At 39.7% G+C, this 17,565-nt stretch overlaps 1 protein-coding gene across 3 annotated transcripts in view; it reads left to right on the top strand.

The window, feature by feature from the left end:
- LOC132833420 (WD repeat-containing protein 7) overlaps window positions 1-17,565 on the top strand; it is a 673,682-nt gene that overhangs the window by 375,515 nt on the left and 280,602 nt on the right. For all 3 annotated transcript variants that reach the window (XM_060851797.1, XM_060851713.1, XM_060851878.1), the window contains one exon: window positions 2,933-3,157. In XM_060851797.1, coding sequence (XP_060707780.1) covers window positions 2,933-3,157 — 225 coding nt within the window. The remainder of the gene's footprint in view (window positions 1-2,932; window positions 3,158-17,565) is intronic.

Here is a 17,565-nt window from a genome sequence, read left to right on the forward strand (position 1 = left end):
TGATATATGTCTAAAAATGGCTGTTAGCCCTATTAGCAGAGAGCACTTAACACATTCATATTACATGCATTTTTCCATTATTTTAATGTGAGCTTAATGCTTTTGCTAAACTATCAAAGTGTCAAATGTAAGTGTTGAGTATTCACTTAGTAATTTCACTGCAATGTCTTCTAAACTATTAGCTTTAAAATGGTCTGCATTAGGGACTTAATGGTATTAGGAAATCCACATGAAGAAACCTATTTCTTGAAATGTATGTTCAATTTATCCTCATTCTTTAGGTACTCAAAATTGCTGTGATGATGAATTTGTTGCAAGGCATGAATTAGAAATGAGGTGCAGATTGTTGGTTGTTCACCTGTATTCTGTTTGCATCTTGGGCATTTTTTTAATGTTAGATGTTTGATATAAATGCAAGTTGTCTATATCACAAGTATAAAGTAGAACCTTTGAGAGTTACATTATATGCTACCTTGCTTGTCAAAAAAAATCAAATTTTATATTATTGACACAATTTTGATATTGGCTAAGGAACCACCGATGCAATTCAGCTGTGTTAGTACACCTCTTCAGTTGGAATATAAATGTGCTGATACTAGCATTTTTTTGGCCTGCTTCTGATCTGTATCTCTTCTGTAAATAAGGATTATTTACCACTTACATTTTTTAAAAAAATTCTTACATGGAATGGGGGCATCATTGACAACATATATTACAAATCTGTAATTTCCCTCAAACAGAATGGCTTGCAAGGCCAGATCAGATAAGAATGAAAGATTTCCTTTGTTAAAGGATTATGATCAAGTTTTTTTTTAACAACAATCAGTGGTCATTTCATGGTCATCACTGAGACTAAATTGATTTCCTTTATTTATTGATAGTGTTTAAATTGTCTCACCAGTAATGCTGAAATTTGAATCTATATGCAAAGGAATTTTCTTGGCCTCTGGATTACTTGCCCACTGACATTACCACTACGCACCTCTTTACCCTATTCAGGAATAAATTTGGAAAATCATGAAAAGAATGAGGGCTGAAGGTTCTCTGCTGAATCATGAGATTTCTGAAACTGCAAGGTGAATTAACTGACCAAGTTGAGATTCTGGGTCCAGTTGGGACAGAGTCCATTTGTAAATCAGTTGCAAAGAATTGTGACTTATCTATTTTTCCTTCCTTTTATAGTTGTGTTTAGCCACTGGGTTCAATATTGGGCCTCAACTATTTACAATTCATATTAATGACTTGGATTAGGAGACTAAATATATGTGAAATATATTTGTTGTTGATGCAGAGTTGACACAAAGCAAGTTGCCAAGCAAACAGAGAGTCTGTAAGTTAAGTGAATAGCAGAAATATGGCAGCATGAGTGTAATATGGATAAATAAGATTAGGCAGGATTGGTTCTTCAAAAAAAGCATTTTCTTAGTGGAGAGAACCTGCAGAACACTACAGTGCAAATGATCTGGGTGTCACTGGAGCATGAGTCCAAAATATTCATATGCAGATACAAGAAGTAATTAGGAAGAAACATGGAATTTTGGCATGTTTGTTGCAAGATGGAAAAAGTAGAAAGTGTAGCTACTCCTGTACAGTGCCTTCGTAAGTTGCCATTTTGAGTACTTTGTGCAGTTCTGATCTCTTTCCTAAATAAAGTACGTAGTTGCATTCGGAGCATTTCAGATAAGACAGTTCCTCAAATTAAGGTATTCCTTATGCGGTAAGATTGAGCTGAGTATGTTGAGCCAATAGACTTTGGAGTTTAGAAGAATGAAAGCTGCTGTTAATGAAACTAAAAAAAAATTAAGATCTGTTCTAAAGAAGAATCACTGGACTTGAAACTTTAACTCTTTTTCTCTCCAAAAATGCTATCAGATCTGCTGAGTTTCTTCAGCAATTTCTGATTTTGCTTGAGATCCTGAAGTGATTTGACAGGTTGAGTGCGGAAAGAATGTTACACATTGTGGGGGAATCTAGGACCAGGGTATGGTTCAAAAATGGAAGATGCCTCACTTAAGGATGAGGTGATTTCTTTAATTCAATAGTGGTTAGCTTTTAGAATTTCCTTCTCCAAAGAGCAGTAGAGACTGAGTCATTCATATATTCAAGTCTAGGTTAGATAATTTTTGAATTAATAAGGGAGTTGAGGGGAATGAAGAGGCAGCAATGCAAATGGAGTTGAGACCACATTTAGTTCATTCAACTGGTGACTGTGTAGAGTTTGCACATTCTCCCTATGTCTGCATAGGTTTCCTCCCACTGTCCAAAGATGTATAGGTTAGGTGGATAGGCAGTACTACATTTCCCAGAGTGTCCAGGGATGTGTAGGTTGGGTGGAAATAGTCATGGAAAATGCAGGATTACAGGGAATGGGTAGGGGGTGGCTCTCGGTGGCGTGCATTTCAGAGTGTCAATGTGGACTCGGACCAAGTGGCCTGCTTCTACACTGTAGGGATTCTGTGATTCTAAGATTTCTCGAATGGTGGAGCTGGCTTGAGGGACTGAGTTGCCTACTTGTAATTCATGTTGTTGTATAAGTAGTGAGTGGTTGTGACTGTCCAATGCTGTGTAGAAATTCAAGTTGCATTTATGGAGATGACCCTGAACTTCATCAGTTTTGATAATTGTACTGTTTCACATAAATTGTTCTCTTTTTGTGAACTTGAAAAAAAATTATTGAAAACCAAAAAATGGAACAATATCAATGGTCAACCATTTTTTCGGCCAAGCTTTGCATAAATGATTAATTAATAATTAATTAATCCCTATCCGTCTCCAAAAATATTTGTCTTCTGAAAGTGTATCAGAGCAGAAATAACCCCTAGATAAGAGCTCCTCATTTATTTGACTTCCTATATATTTTACTCTGGGCATAATATGAGAAAAAATGTATGTACATTAGCATATTTACTCTTGTCTTTGGTTTCTATTTTAGGCTGTTTGCCGAGTTTTCTTCCACAAACAAAGAAATCATCATCATCATACGAGGAGCGCCGCAAGCAGGCTACAGCCATTGTCCTTCTCGGTGTCATTGGAGCAGAGTTTGGTGCTGAGATTGAACCTCCAAAGCTGCCAACTCGGACTCGGAACACCAATCAGGTGCCAGAGGGCTTTGGACTGACCAGCGGAGGGAGCAACTATTCCCTGGCTAGACACACTTGTAAGTACTTGGGTTTCCCAAGATTCTTTTCATGGTAAAGTTACAGATTTAAAATTGATTGTTTATTTTGCATTAGACTGGAATTCTGTTTCAGCAACTGATTTTGAAGTTTTACTGGTTTTGTTGCTATACTTTTTAAAAAATTTAGATGCATAAGTATTTCTAGTTATTGTCAAAGCCAAACTTTATAAATTTCAGGCATCCACAATGAGTCCTTAAGCAATTGGTTTCACCTCTAATACGTATCAGCATCTCAAAAAAAAGAGCCTGCATTTCAATGACAAATTGTCACATCTCTTGAAATGTACCATTTTGTTTCATATACTTATTCCAGTGATTTGTAATCAATATAGCAACCATTTTGAGCACACGTTCCCACCAATATGATATCAAATATGATATCAGTAATAGTTAATTTGATTTTAATGGTGATAAAACTAGGAGGAATGATGACTCATCAATGCCCACATTCCATGGATAAATATAAAAAGAAAGCTTTTGTATGCAGGTACTGACCGACACTATGTTATCCGTGGCAACAGCCTCTATAGTATTTTTCTGAGGCTTGATGAACTCCAAATCAAAGTTCATAAACTGGGGGCTGAGCTTTGCTTACTGTGACCCATTGTTCTGAGATTATGCTTTCTCGTCGTAGACCCTCCCACAGTTGAAAACAACCTTTCTACAACTAACCTGATGAGTTAAATAAGCTTGCCTCTCATTCTTCTGAACTCCTGAGTACAAGCACAACCCACTGAACTTCTCCTCATAAGACAGTCCTTCCATACCCGAGATCAACCTACTGAACCTTCTCTGGATTACCTTCAATGAAGTTGTATCTTTCCTGAAATTCCTAATGTTTCAGGTGTGGTCTGATTGCTACCTTGTGTAGTTTTAAAAAGACCTCCCTATTTTTGTGCTGCGTTCCCTTTGAAATAAAGGCCAACAATCTATTTGCCTTCCCTGTTACCTAAAGAAATTGGATACTAATGTACAAAAACTCCAAAATCTCTCTATTGTAGCTTTCTGCAGTCTTTCTTGATTGAAATAATAGTCAGCTCCTCTATTCTTCCTGGTAAAGTGCATAACCTGGCAGCTTTCTACATTATATTCCATTTGCGAAGGTTTTAACCTACTCTCTTAACCTGTATATATTCCACTGCAGACTATTTGTCCCATTCTCTGAACTTGCTGTCCCATCTATTTTTTGCAAACTTGGCTATAGTGCATTCACGTTCCCGATCCAAGTCATCAATATATATAGGGAGAAAGTGAGAACTGCAGATGCTGGAGTATCAGAGTTGAAAAGTGTGGTGCTCTAAGGAGCAGGAGAGTCGACATTTCAGACATAATTCCTGATGAAGGGTTTTTGCCGGAAACATCGATTCTCCTGCTCCTCAGATGCTGCCTGACTTGCTGTGCTTTTCCAGCACAATGCTTTTCTATAAAATACATTGTAAATAATTGCGGCCCCAGCACTGATCATTGTGGCAATCCACTGCTTACAAGTTACCATCCTGAAAATCCTTTTTGTCTCAACTCTGTCTTAGAGTCATAGAATCATAGAGATATACACCATGGAAACAAACCCTTCAGTCCAACCCGTCCATGTCGACCAGATGTCCCAACCCAATTTCGTCCCACCTACCAGTACTCGGCCCATATCCCTCTATTCATATAACCATCCAAATGCCTCTTAAATGTTACAATTGTACCAGCCTCCACCACTTCCTCTGGCAGCTCATTCCATACCCGTACCACTCTCTGTGTGAAAACTTTGCCCCTTAGGTCTTTTTTATATTTTTCCCCTCTCACCCTAAACCTATGCCCTCTAGTTCTGGACTCCCCGACTCCAGGGAAAAGACTTTGCCTATTTACCCTATCCATGTCCCTCATAATTTTGTAAACCTATATAAGGTCACCCCTCAACCTTCAACGCTCCAGGGAAAACAGCCCCAGCCTGTTCAGCCTCTCCTTGTAGCTCAAATCCTCCAACCCTGGCAACATCCTTGTAAATCTTTTCTGAACCCTTTCATGTTTCACAACATCTTTCCGACAGGAAGGAGGCCAGAATTGCAAGCACTATTCCAACAGTGGCCTAACCAATGTCCTGTACATCCACAACATGACCTCCCAACTCCTGTACTCAATACATTGACTAATGAAGGAAAGCATACCAAACACCTTCTTCACTATCCTATCTACCTGCGATTCTACTTTCAAGAAGTTATGAACCTACACTCCAAGGTCTCTTTGTTCAGCAACACTCCCTAGGACCTTACCAGTAAGTGTATAAGTCCTGCTAAGATTTGCTTTCCCAAAATGCAGCACCTTGCATTTATCTGAATTAAACTCCATTTGCCACTTCTCAGCCCATTGACCCATCTGGTCAAGATCCTGTTGTAATCTGAGGTAATCTTCTTCACTGTCCACTACACCTCCAATTTTGGTGTCATCTGCAAATTTACTCCTCAATCCATGCTCATCTTATTATTTAGGCTAACATCATACCTTATCAAGGGTCCTCTTAAAACCCAAATGCAACAAACTTTTTGTTGACCATCATCTATGGCACCAGGAGTGTTGATTAAATATTCCAATTGATCAAGAGGTCAATATAATCAATGTAAAAGCACACATTAAATAACAGAAAAATAATGCAGCAGGTATACACATCACTGTTATACTTTATTTACAGCAAAAATCACTTAAATAATAATGCAACTTTGTCTGAATAAAACCTACTGGCAAAGAGCCTTCTCACTCAACCCACAACTGACTATTTGACATGGCAAAAATTGCAATAATACAGTAAACTTCCAGTATTTCTGGTAATTTATTTTGCCTGTTTATGGAGAGTGCCAGTTTATAAGGAAGCGTGTAAAGCAAAGTTTGCTCTGTATCTATCCATTGGTCTCCTTTACCTATCCTGTCAGCTACATCCTCACAGAATTCTAATAAATTTGTTATGTGTTATTTCATCCTTTTTGAGGCCATGCTGACTCTGCTTGATAATGTTATGTATTTCTAAATGTTCTTACATACTTTGAGGTCGGTCAGCTCAGTTGGCTGGACTGCTGGGTTGCAATGCAGAGTGATGCCAATTCCCCCACGGGTGGAAGTTACCATGAAGGACTTTCTTTCATAACCTGTCCCTTTGTCTGAGGTATGTTGACCCTCAGGTTAAACCACCATCAGTTGTCTCAATGTGTCTCTCTCTCTGTGTATAACGAGAGAGCAGCCCCATGGTCCTGTTAGTTTATAGCTTTACCTTGTTACAGGTCCTTCTGGTATAATGAGCGTTTCATTAACACAAGTTGGCTATAATGCAACTGATGAATTGTGGACACTGTTTGGATAATGCGAACCTTCTACTGAATGGGTATAGCAATTTTCCATAGCGATCTTGTACAGCGCGATTTTCTTTAGTTTGTTTTTCTCTAGCACGGTGTTGCAGATGAACGCAACTGCTGTGTTATAGCAGAACGACCTGTATTTCCTTTATAATACTCTAACAATTTCCCAATAACAGATGTTATTGGCAGTTTTATAACCCTCAAAGACTTCTTCAAAATCTAAGGATTAACTGTTAAACAAAAAATCTGCATGTGTCTTACCCAATAATTATGTCAGGGATGAGAGGATATTCCTCCTTGTGGGCGGAGTATAGACCAAGGGGACATAATTTAAAAATAGAAAGTCTTTCATTTAAGACTGAAATAAGAAGAAACCTTTTTTCAAATGTGGATATTTTTTAGAATTCTCTTCCTCAACCTTGAGTCAGCAATCAGATTAGCTTAGTGGACAACTTATCTTTTACCCCAAGTTGGGACTTAATATTGGGCATACTTAGAAAACTTGCTGACCTATACTAATGTTGGAGTTAATCAGCAGTGTTTTATCTGTTGTCTTTAACCATTTTTAAGATTGTAAAAGGGGATGGTAATTGCATTCCTATGTGGCGAGTGGAATATTTTGTTCCATGTCATTTTTGAATAGATATGAAGAGCATAGCTACTCTGTTTACTGCCCTCCCACAATCTCCATTTTCAATGTTGAAAATAGGAATGAGAGTAAACCATTTTCCCCTTCAAGCCCGCGCTGCCATTCACTACCCTTTTCCTGCTTTCACTCCATACCCTTTGATTCATTTAGCCCTAAGAACTATATCTATCTCCTTGTGTTTGAAACTGCCTTCCAGGTAGGAAGTCAAAGTTCCTTCCACAAACCTTTACACAGTTCCTAATTATGTAACCTTCTACATTTATTAATGCAGTTCCAAGAGTTTTAAGACCATTGAAGAAAATTTTAGCACTGAAGTGGACATCATATCAAAGTTTGAGGGGTTATTTGGAAATACAGTAAACTTGCAGTATTTCTGGTAATTTTTTTGCCGGTTTATCGAGACTTAAAAATGTCAGCTACTATTGCTAGATCTTTCGTGCCTTATTATTTCCTGAGATAACGACATGCAACATCACAAAAAGAAGATATTATTTTATGTTGTAGTATTCAAAATATTATGAAGTAACATGCCAGTATTTGGATTACCATACTCTAAGAAGTAGTCTCTATCTCAGTAGTGTTATCTGAGGGATAAAACTTACTGGACCTCCTTCAGTAAATCACTCTGCCTCTCACTGTCCTTTCTTCTTTATGATGCTTTTTAGAATGTATCTTCTGCACAAAGATTCTGTTTCCTATCCTAATGTCTGCTTTGTGACTCAGTATCAAATTTCATTCAATAGTATACCTGTAAAGTGCCTTTCGACATTACTGAATTAAAAATAAATTGGCTCAGATTTTTGAAGGCAAAACTGTCAGCCATCACTGTAATTACCTCTCTGAATTTGAGAAATCCATAAATTGAGTTAAGTGCAGAAATCCACATGTTGCTATTGGTGATTTTACTTTTGTTCATAAACTAATCTGTTCAAGGCCCCACAGACTACTGTCAATTTTCTTTAGATTGTGATACCTCAATTCATAATACTTAATCAATTTATTTCACTTTTGCACAATTTTAAAATGTGACAGCTATTCACTGAGTTTTTCTTCTTGATTTGGTGTCTAAGAATACGTCAGTGTGTTGGTTGCTTACTAAATATAATTTGGCCTATTGAGTCTGTACTGTCGTACTATCATTCAGTTTGTGCATCCATAGGAATATGTAACTGCTACCTTCACTTTAACATGTAACCATTTTAATGTGACTTGAGGCCAAGCTATCTTAAAAATATTGTCGTTTGTGAATACACATACAAAGGTTAGCATTATGATAAAATAACACAACTGTGCTGAAAAATGAACCACCCCTTAAATCAACTTGTCTGGTTAAAACATGAATAAAGACTGGCAGTTAATTGTCAATCATTAACTTGTGCATTCTCCATGGAAACATCTTTATCAAGGAGAAACATCTTTACTAATAATCAGCATTCTTCTCTCAATCTCCTCTCATGCAGTATAAAATGTTGTTTTTTTCTCTTATTAGTCATCTTGTGAATTGTCCTGATAAATGCAAGATGAAAACCTTACACAATATATGTCTTGTTTCAACAATACTCGAGTTCTATATTATCAAAGGAATAATATTCGATTAGTTACATTTTGTATGAACTTTCTGGTTCTTCCACCCATTGCAGCTTTATCCTGTTTGATAAACAACAAATGAAAAGCAAATGCTGTTCTCAACTAATCAAGATGTAACTACTTAATGGATTGAGCACAAAAATAGGAGGCGGCCATACAACTCCATAAGCCTCTTCCCTCATTTAGTTAGACTATTGTTGCTTGCTTCAACTGCAGCAATTGATCTCTAATCCATATCATTCAGTACTGCTACCTAATAAAAATGAGTAATACAGAATCGAAAATTTCAATGGATGGACAGCCTACAGTATTTTCATCCAGATTTCCCAAAGACTAAATAGATCCTGATGGTAAAATTGCAAACGTAAAGGAAATGTATTGCTCTTCTAGTGAATCTCTTGAATTTTTCCATCATTGGAAAGATTCTATGGTGTCACTAAATCCTAAACAGTCACTTTTTAAGAGATTTGTTGTACCAGTAGAGATCAGGAAAATCAGAAGATTTGTTTGGATTCTGTAGTTGTGTGTTCAGCATTTATTTAGTAGCTTCAGTGAAATGTTTACCCAAATTCCAAGTGCATTTCAGTGATGGAAGAGCTCTTGAGCAAGGAAGTTAGCTCTCTATAACCAAAGCAAAATTATTTTACTGGCCTTTGCATTTGACATCATTCAAAAGGGTTAATAAAAATTGCATCGGGCAGTCTCAGCATTATTTGTAATGCTTTTATGTGTGACAGCTGGCTTGGAATCGGAAATCACTCAAGTACATTTAAAACACTGTACTTATCTGTAGCCGGAAGCACAGAGGAACTGTTATCAAGCTGTATGGCAAATTTGGAGTTCTGTGCAATATATTATGCATTGCTGCATTATATTACACTTATTCAAAATTGCAAATCATTCTTCGCTTCTCAGTGATTTTTATAACATCATTTATGTTCACGCCTAGGTTGAAATAGAGTTTTACAGAAATGAAACATCGTATCTTACATATTTGATAATATTTAGTCGTTCTTGTGCAGAAAAACACATTGATTAAAATAATTAAGGAGATAGCAAAGCATACTCCTTTAAATGCTGTCAATGGTGATACAGGGGAAAGATTAAGTATTTTATTATGACCTCAAGCATAACCTTCCAGACTGCAGTGCCTGCTGCATTCTTACTTCACACAGTGTGTGCAAATATATTTAATTAAATGGCATAATTACAAGGATGCTTTCTTTACTTTTTCAAAAAAACTCATTCATGGAATGTGGATGTCGCTGGTTAGGACAGAATTTATTCTCCGTCCCTAATTGCCCTTGAGAAGGTGAAGCTGAGCTGTCTTCTTGCACTGTTGCACTCCCTGTAGGCTAGGTGGACCCACAGTGGTATTAAAGAGGGAGTTCAAGGATTTTCAACCTGTATCCTTGTTCTGGACTGCCCCAGTCAGCAAAAATATCCTTGCATGTACTCTTTCCAGCCCTGTTAGAATTTTGTTTCAGTTAGATCTCCTCTCTTCCTTCTACACTCTAGTGAATACAGACCAAGTCAAACCAATTTCTCCTCACAGTCCTGCCATCCCCGGTATTAGCCTGGTGAGTTTCCAATCTATTCCATCTACAGCAAGTATACCTTTCTTGGGTAAGGAGTCAAAAACTGCATGTAGTAGTCCAGCTGTGGTCTAACCAAGGCCCTGGGTATTTGCAGCAAGACATCCCGACGACTGAATGAAAATCCGTTTTCAGTGAAAACCAACATAACATTTGTCTGCTTAATTGCTGCTGCACCCGCTGTCTACTCTCACTAACTGGTGTGCAAGGACACTCAGATACTTTTTGTATATCCATCCTTCTGAATATGTCACCATTTAAATCATACTCTTTCTTTCTGTTTTCTATGCTAAAATGTATAACCTCATAATTAACTACATTGTATGTATGTGTGCTCACTCACTTAAAACAACTTTAAGCTCCTCCTTGCCTCATCCTCATAACTCAACTCCACCCAGTTTTGAGTCATCAGCAAACTTAGAAATGTTGCATTGTTCCCTCAACCAGGGATATATATATATATTGATATATATATATATAGAGAGAGAGAAAGTGAGGACTGCAGATGCTGGAGATCAGAGCTGAAAATGTGTTGCTGCAAAAGCGCAGCAGGTCAGGCAGCATCCAAGGAGCAGGAGAATCGATGTTTCGGGCATGAGCCCTTCTTCAGGAATTGATATATATTGTGAATAACTGGGGGCCCAAGCACTGATCCTTGGAGTACTGCATTAGTTACTGCTTTCCTTCTATGAAAAAACCCATACATTCCCACCTGTTGTGTCCTATCTGTCAACCAATTTTGGATCCATGCTTAAAAATACACCCTGTTCCTTGTTTTTTAACTTTGCCCACTACCTCTTGTGCAGGACCTGCCAAAAGCCTTCTGATCATCCAAATACATCACATCTCCCTTATGTATTCTGCTAGTTATATCCTCAGAAAACCTCCAGTAGGTTTGTTAAGTGTGAATTGCCTTTCCTAAACCCATGCTGGCTTTATCCAATCCTATTATGACTAGTCCAATTCAATGTATGGTATCTGTTAATTCCCAGCATGCTGAATTCAGTGATGGTCATACCATTGAACGTCAAGGGTGATGGTTGGATTCTCTCTTATTGGCAATCACCTTTGTCTCGGACTTGCATGGCATGAGTGTTGCCAAAGCAAACAGAGAAGCTGTTATCTAGCTGTATGGCAAACATTGAATTCTGTACAATATACAGGGTGGCTCAGTGGTTAGCACTGCTGCTGCACAGCACGAGGAACCCAGGTTTGATTCCAACCTTGAGCAATTGTCTGTATGGAGTTAGCACATGCTCCCTGCGTGGGTTTCCTCTGGGCAGTCCAAAGATATGCAGGTTAGGTGGATCGACCATGCTAAATTGCCCATAGTGTCCAGGGATGTGCAGGCTAGGTGGATTAATTCATAGAAATATAAGGTTACAGGGATAGGGTAGTAGGGGGTGGATCTGGGCGGCATGCTCTTCGGAGGGTCGATATGCCAAATAGCCTGCTGCCACACGAGGGATTTTGAATTCTAATTATTGTGCCTTGCTACTTTATTATGCATTTGTTCTGATGGGACTCCATTAGCTTGCTTGACTGGACATGTGGTTTGCAAACTGCAACCATGGCTGACAAAGGAAGTCAGGAAATGTATTAAAGAAAGAGAGAGATCCTATAAAGTGGCCAAGAACAGTGGGAAATCAGAAGATTGGGAAGGCTACAAAAACAAACAGAGGATAACAAAGAGAGTAATAAGAAATGAGAGGATCAGATATGAAGGTAAGCTAGCCAGTAATATTAGAAATGATAGTAAATGTTTCTTTCAGTACATAAGAAACAAATGACAGGCAAAAGTAGATATTGGGCCACTTCAAACTGATGCAGGAAGCCTAGTGATGGGAGATAAGGAAATAGCAGGAGAACTTAACAAGTACTTTGCGTCAGTTTTCACAGTGGAAGACATGAGTAATATCCCAACAATTAAAGGGAGTCAGGGGGCTGAGTTGAGTATGGTTGCCATTACAAAAGAGATAGTGCTAGAAAAGTTAAAAAGTCTTAAAATTGATAAATCTCCTGGCCCCGATGGGATACATCCTAGAGTTCTGAGAGAGGTGGCTGAGGAAATAGCGGAGGCATTGATTGGGATCTTTCAAGAGTCACTGGAGTCAGGAAAGGTCCCGGATGATTGGAAGATGGCTGTTGTAACCCCCTTGCTCAAGAAAGGATCAAGACAAAAGATGGAAAATTATAGGCCAATTAGCTTAACCTCGGTTGTTGGTAAAATTCTAGAATCCACCATTAAGGTTGAGGTTTCTAAATTCTTAGAAGAGCAGAGTCTGATTAGAACAAGTCAACATGGATTTAGTAAGGGGAGGTCATGCCTGACAAGCCTGTTGGAATTCTTTGAAGAGGTGACTAGGTTAGACCAGGGAAACCCAGTGGATGTGGCCTATCTAGACTTTCAAAAGGCCTTTGATAAGGTGCCACACGGGAGGCTGCTGAGCAAGGTGAGGGCCAATGGTGTTCGAGGTGAGCTGTTGGGATGGATTGAGGATTGGCTGTCTGACAGAAGGCAGAGAGTTGGGATAAAAGGTTCTTTTTCGGAATGGCATGGCAGCAGGTGATGAGCGGTGTCCTGCAGGGTTCAGTGTTGGGGCCACAGCTATTCGCATTATATATTAATGATTTGGATGAAGGGACTGGGCATTCTAGCGAAGTTTGCAGATGATACGAAGTTAGGTGGACAGGCAGGTAGTACTGAGGAAGTGGGGAGGCTACAGAAGGATCTAGACAGTTTGGGAGAGTGGTCCAGGAAATGGCTGATGGAATTCAACGTGAGCAAATGCGGGGTCTTGCACTTTGGCAAAAAGAATAAAAGCATAGACTACTTTCTAAATGGTAAGAAAATTCGTAAAGCCAAAGTACAAAGGGATCTGGGAGTGCTAGTCGAGGATTCTCTAAAGGTAAACATGCAGGTTGAGTCCGTGATTAAGAAAGCGAATGCAATGTTGTCACTTATCTCAAGAGGGTTGGAATATAAAAGCAGAGATGTGCTACTGAGACTTTACAAAGCTCTGGTTAGGCCCCATTTAGAATATTGTGTCCAGTTTTGGTCCCCACACCTCAGGAAGGACATACTGGCACTGGAACGTGTCCAGCGGAGATTCACACGGATGATCCCTGGAATGGTAGGTCTGACATATGAGGAATGGCTGAGGATCCTGGGATTGTATTCATTGGAGTTTAGAAGGTTAAGGGGAAACTTAATAGAGATGTACAAGATAATACATGGCTTGGAAAGGGTGGACGCTAGGAAATTGTTTCCATTAGGCGAGGAGACTAGGACCCGTGGGCACAGCCGTAGAATTAGAGGGGGTCAATTCAGAACAGAAATGTGGAGACATTTCTTCAGCCAGAGGGTGGTGGGCCTGTGGAATTCATTGCCACAGAGTGCAGTGGAGGCCGGGACGCTAAATGTCTTCAAGGCAGAGATTGATAGATTCTTGTTGTCTCGAGGAATTAAGGGCTACGGGGAGAACGCTGGTAAGTGGAGTTCAAATGCCCATCAGCCATGATTGAATGGCAGAGTGGACTCGATGGGCCGAATGGCCTTACTTCCACTCCTATGCCTTATGGTCTTATGATTCCAATAACAATTTGCAATGGGTTAAAGTTGCCATCAAGGTCTGGCTTTCTCAGTGTCGCTGCTTACCTGAGGCATGGTGACCCTCAAGTTAAACTTACAATGAGCCACTTCTCTCAAATGAGTCAGCAGTCTTCGGTCCTTGAGGACTGTGGCAACGTTCACTTCTCTTGCCAATTATCAACTCAAGCCTGAATGTTATTGAGGCCATGGTGCATTTAAACAAGGGCTGATCAGTATTGAAAGAGCTGAGAGTGGTAATGATTATTTGTAAAACCATTGAACATCCTCACTACTATCTGTGGAACTCTAGCAATATAGCATGGGGTAGTGATGATTGACCTCCATGTACATGATATGAAGGTGCCAATATTGGACAAAGGAGCAGCACTCCGATAGATTTCCAATAAGCCTGTTGGGCTATAGCCTGGTTCTGACTTTGTCGATGTACCACAGCTGTCTTCCATTGCAGCAGCTATCATTCTGACCAGTGGAAGCTTTTCCGCTGATTCTCATTGACTCCAGTTTTGCTAAGGTTCTGTAATGCCACACTTTGTCAAATAGTGTAATGCAGTCATCCTCTTCTCCCTTCTTGAATTCAACTCTTTAGTCCAAGTTTGAACCAAAGCTGTAACAACGTCAGCCCAAACTCCAAACTGAGCATCAGTGAGCAGAATATTGTTGAGTAGGTGCTGCTTGACAGCACTGTTGAGGATACCTTCCATTCCTTTGCTGTTGATTAAGAGTAGCCTCGTAGAGAAGTAATTAGTCAAGAAGAATTGTCCTGCTTTTTCTACACAAGGTACAGCTAGGCAAATTTCTACATTACCAGGTAACTGCTGGAACAGCTTGGCTAGGGGTGCAACTAATTCTAGAGCACAAGTTTTCAGTATTATTGCCAGAAAGCTGTCAAGACCCACTTCAGTTGCAATATCCACTGCCTTTTGCCAATTCTTGATATTTTGTAGAGTCAATAAAATTGGCTGAAAACTGGCTTTTGTGATGCTGAGGTCCCTGGTTGAACCAAAATGGATTGTCCATGCAGCACCTCTGGCTGAAGATGGATTTAACTGCTTCAGCCTTTCCTTTGCACTGATGTGCTGGGCTCCCAAATAATTTAGGATTGGAATATATGTGAAACCTCTCTTCTGGGGAATTGTTTAATAATCCACCATCATTCATAATTAGATGTGCCAGGACTGAATAGCTTACATCAGTTCTGTTGGTTGAGGAATTGCTTAGATTTGTCAATCACTTGCTGCTTATGCTCCATGACCTTGCCATCCAAATTGTGGGTGGTGATACCAGGTGGGGATGGTCTAGGTGATAATCAGCAGAAGGTTTCCTTGCATAGTTGATGGAACTGAAAATGTGTTGCTGAAAAAGTGCAGCAGGTCAGACAGCATCCAAGGAGCAGGAGAATCGATGTTTCGGGCATGAGCCCTTCTTCAGGAACTCCTGCTCCTTGGATGCTGCCTGACCTGCTGCGCTTTTCCAGTAACACATTTTCAGCTCTGATCTCCAGCATCTGCAGTCCTCACTTTCTCCATAGTTGACGGAATGCCATCAAATTTTGTGTAGTCTGGATTCATGTTGAAGGACTCCCAGAACAATTCCCCAAATTTTTTCCATCTCTGGTGGATGTGTCATGTTTGTTGGAGAGAATATACTGAGGGATTACGATTGCGGTGATTGGGGCATAGTCTTTCTCACAGAATCAAACATTATACACAGTGTCAGGCTTTTGTTTGACCAGTCGGTGGGACTGCTTTCCCAATCCCAAAATACCCAGATCTTATTAAGAGTACTTCGCAAGGTCAACAGATTTCATGATGCTTGCCCAGTAACTGTGGTTTTTGTGCAGCTTTTTTTTATTTTCTTTCCATTCCTCACCCAATGTTGTCATTTCCAGTGTCAATTCTGCTGGTTTGTCCAGTTTAATTCCTTTCATTAGATTTTGCAGTGGTCAGATATAACTGAGTGGCTTGCTAGACCACTTCAGAGGCTATTTATGAGTCAACCCGTATTGCTGTGGGTCTGGAGTCCCATGTTGGATGAATCAGGTGAGGGTAGCAGCTTTTCCTTTCCGATCCCCTGAGCATTATCCTGGATTACTTGTCTATTGATAAGCAGGCAGAAATGCACTGGTATTATCTGGTCAACGAATAATGCGATGACACTTTTATTGAAATGATACTTGTGGAGGCTGGCTCACACCAGAAATATCATTGATAAAATAAATAATGTTATTTATCTTATTTTCTACTTGGGACCTCTGCACCTTCTGGACATAATATCAAGCTCAATAATTTTTAGGGTCTGAGCACCTTCTCCCGTCTCCTTCCCACAGCCTCCTTACACCAGGCTTTGTCATCACATGGCCTGCTACCGCAAACAACCCATTGTTAGCCATAGAATTAGCAGCTATTTGTTCTCCCAGGCTGACTCTCACATGTTCTTTTTACTGCCCAACTTTTTTTTTCTCTCTCTCTGTGTGGGCTCCCACCTTCACTCATTGTTTACTTTTCTCTCCCTTTCACCCCACACCACCCACCCACCCCACTCCCCCCACCCACCCACACCCCCCCCCCCCCCCCACCAACCTTTTCTTAGCATATATACCAATCTTTTCCTACCCATAGTTATTTTTGAAGAAGGGTCACTGGACCTGAAATGCTAACTCTGATTTCTCTCCACAGATGCTGCTGGATCTGCTGATTTTGCAGCAATTTCTGGTTCCATTTCTGATTTCCAGCATCTGCAGTTTTTTGTTTTTTTTTGTTTTACGTTATTTCTCTCCTCAGGGAAGATTACTATGGAACATGTTACATTACAGTAGGTTTGGGATCTTTTGCTATGTTTGGGTATACTTATCTTTCTTTGACTCATGGAAATAAACAATCTGAATTAAAAGTAATAGGAGAAGTGATAGTTAATTTGCAAAAATTTTCACCCCAACATTTCATGTATCTGCTAGTGTTATTTCAGTAATGTGAACAAATTTGGTATAAATTTGCACCACTCAGGGACTGAGTTCGGTAGCAGAGAACACTGATAATCTGGTTGTCAGATTGGAAACGTCTATGCATAGTGCTGTCACAAATGAGCAGTCGGGTTGATCATCTGGAGTACAAAAAATCATTTTCTGTTCTGAGCATTGTATACAGAAATGGATAAATCTAAATGCAGCCATTGAATATTTTGGAAATTGTGTCTCAAAGATCCTGATGGTTGCCCAGCAACTGTAGTTTTTGTGCAGCTCTTTTGATTTTCATTCCCTTCCTCAGCCAAGCAATATAAAAATTGAATTTCAGCGAAACATTCTTGTAAAATGAGACGCAATGAAACGGTGGCTCAGAGGTTAGCACTGTGCCTCACAGCAGCAAACACCCCGGTTCGATTCCTGCCTCAGGTGAGTTTGCACATTCTCCCCCTGTCTGCGTGGGTTTCCTCCAGGTGCTTCAATTTCCTCCCACCCTCCAAAGATGTGCAGATCAGGTGAATTGGCCATGATAAATTGTCCATAGTGCTGGGTGCATTAGTCAGGGATAAATATCAGGTAGGGGAATGGGTCTGGGTGGATTACTCATCGGAGGGTCGATAGGGACTTGTTGGGCCGAAGAGCCTATTTC

The sequence above is a fragment of the Hemiscyllium ocellatum genome, chromosome 1 (genome assembly GCF_020745735.1).
Source record: "Hemiscyllium ocellatum isolate sHemOce1 chromosome 1, sHemOce1.pat.X.cur, whole genome shotgun sequence".
NCBI lineage: Eukaryota > Metazoa > Chordata > Chondrichthyes > Orectolobiformes > Hemiscylliidae > Hemiscyllium > Hemiscyllium ocellatum.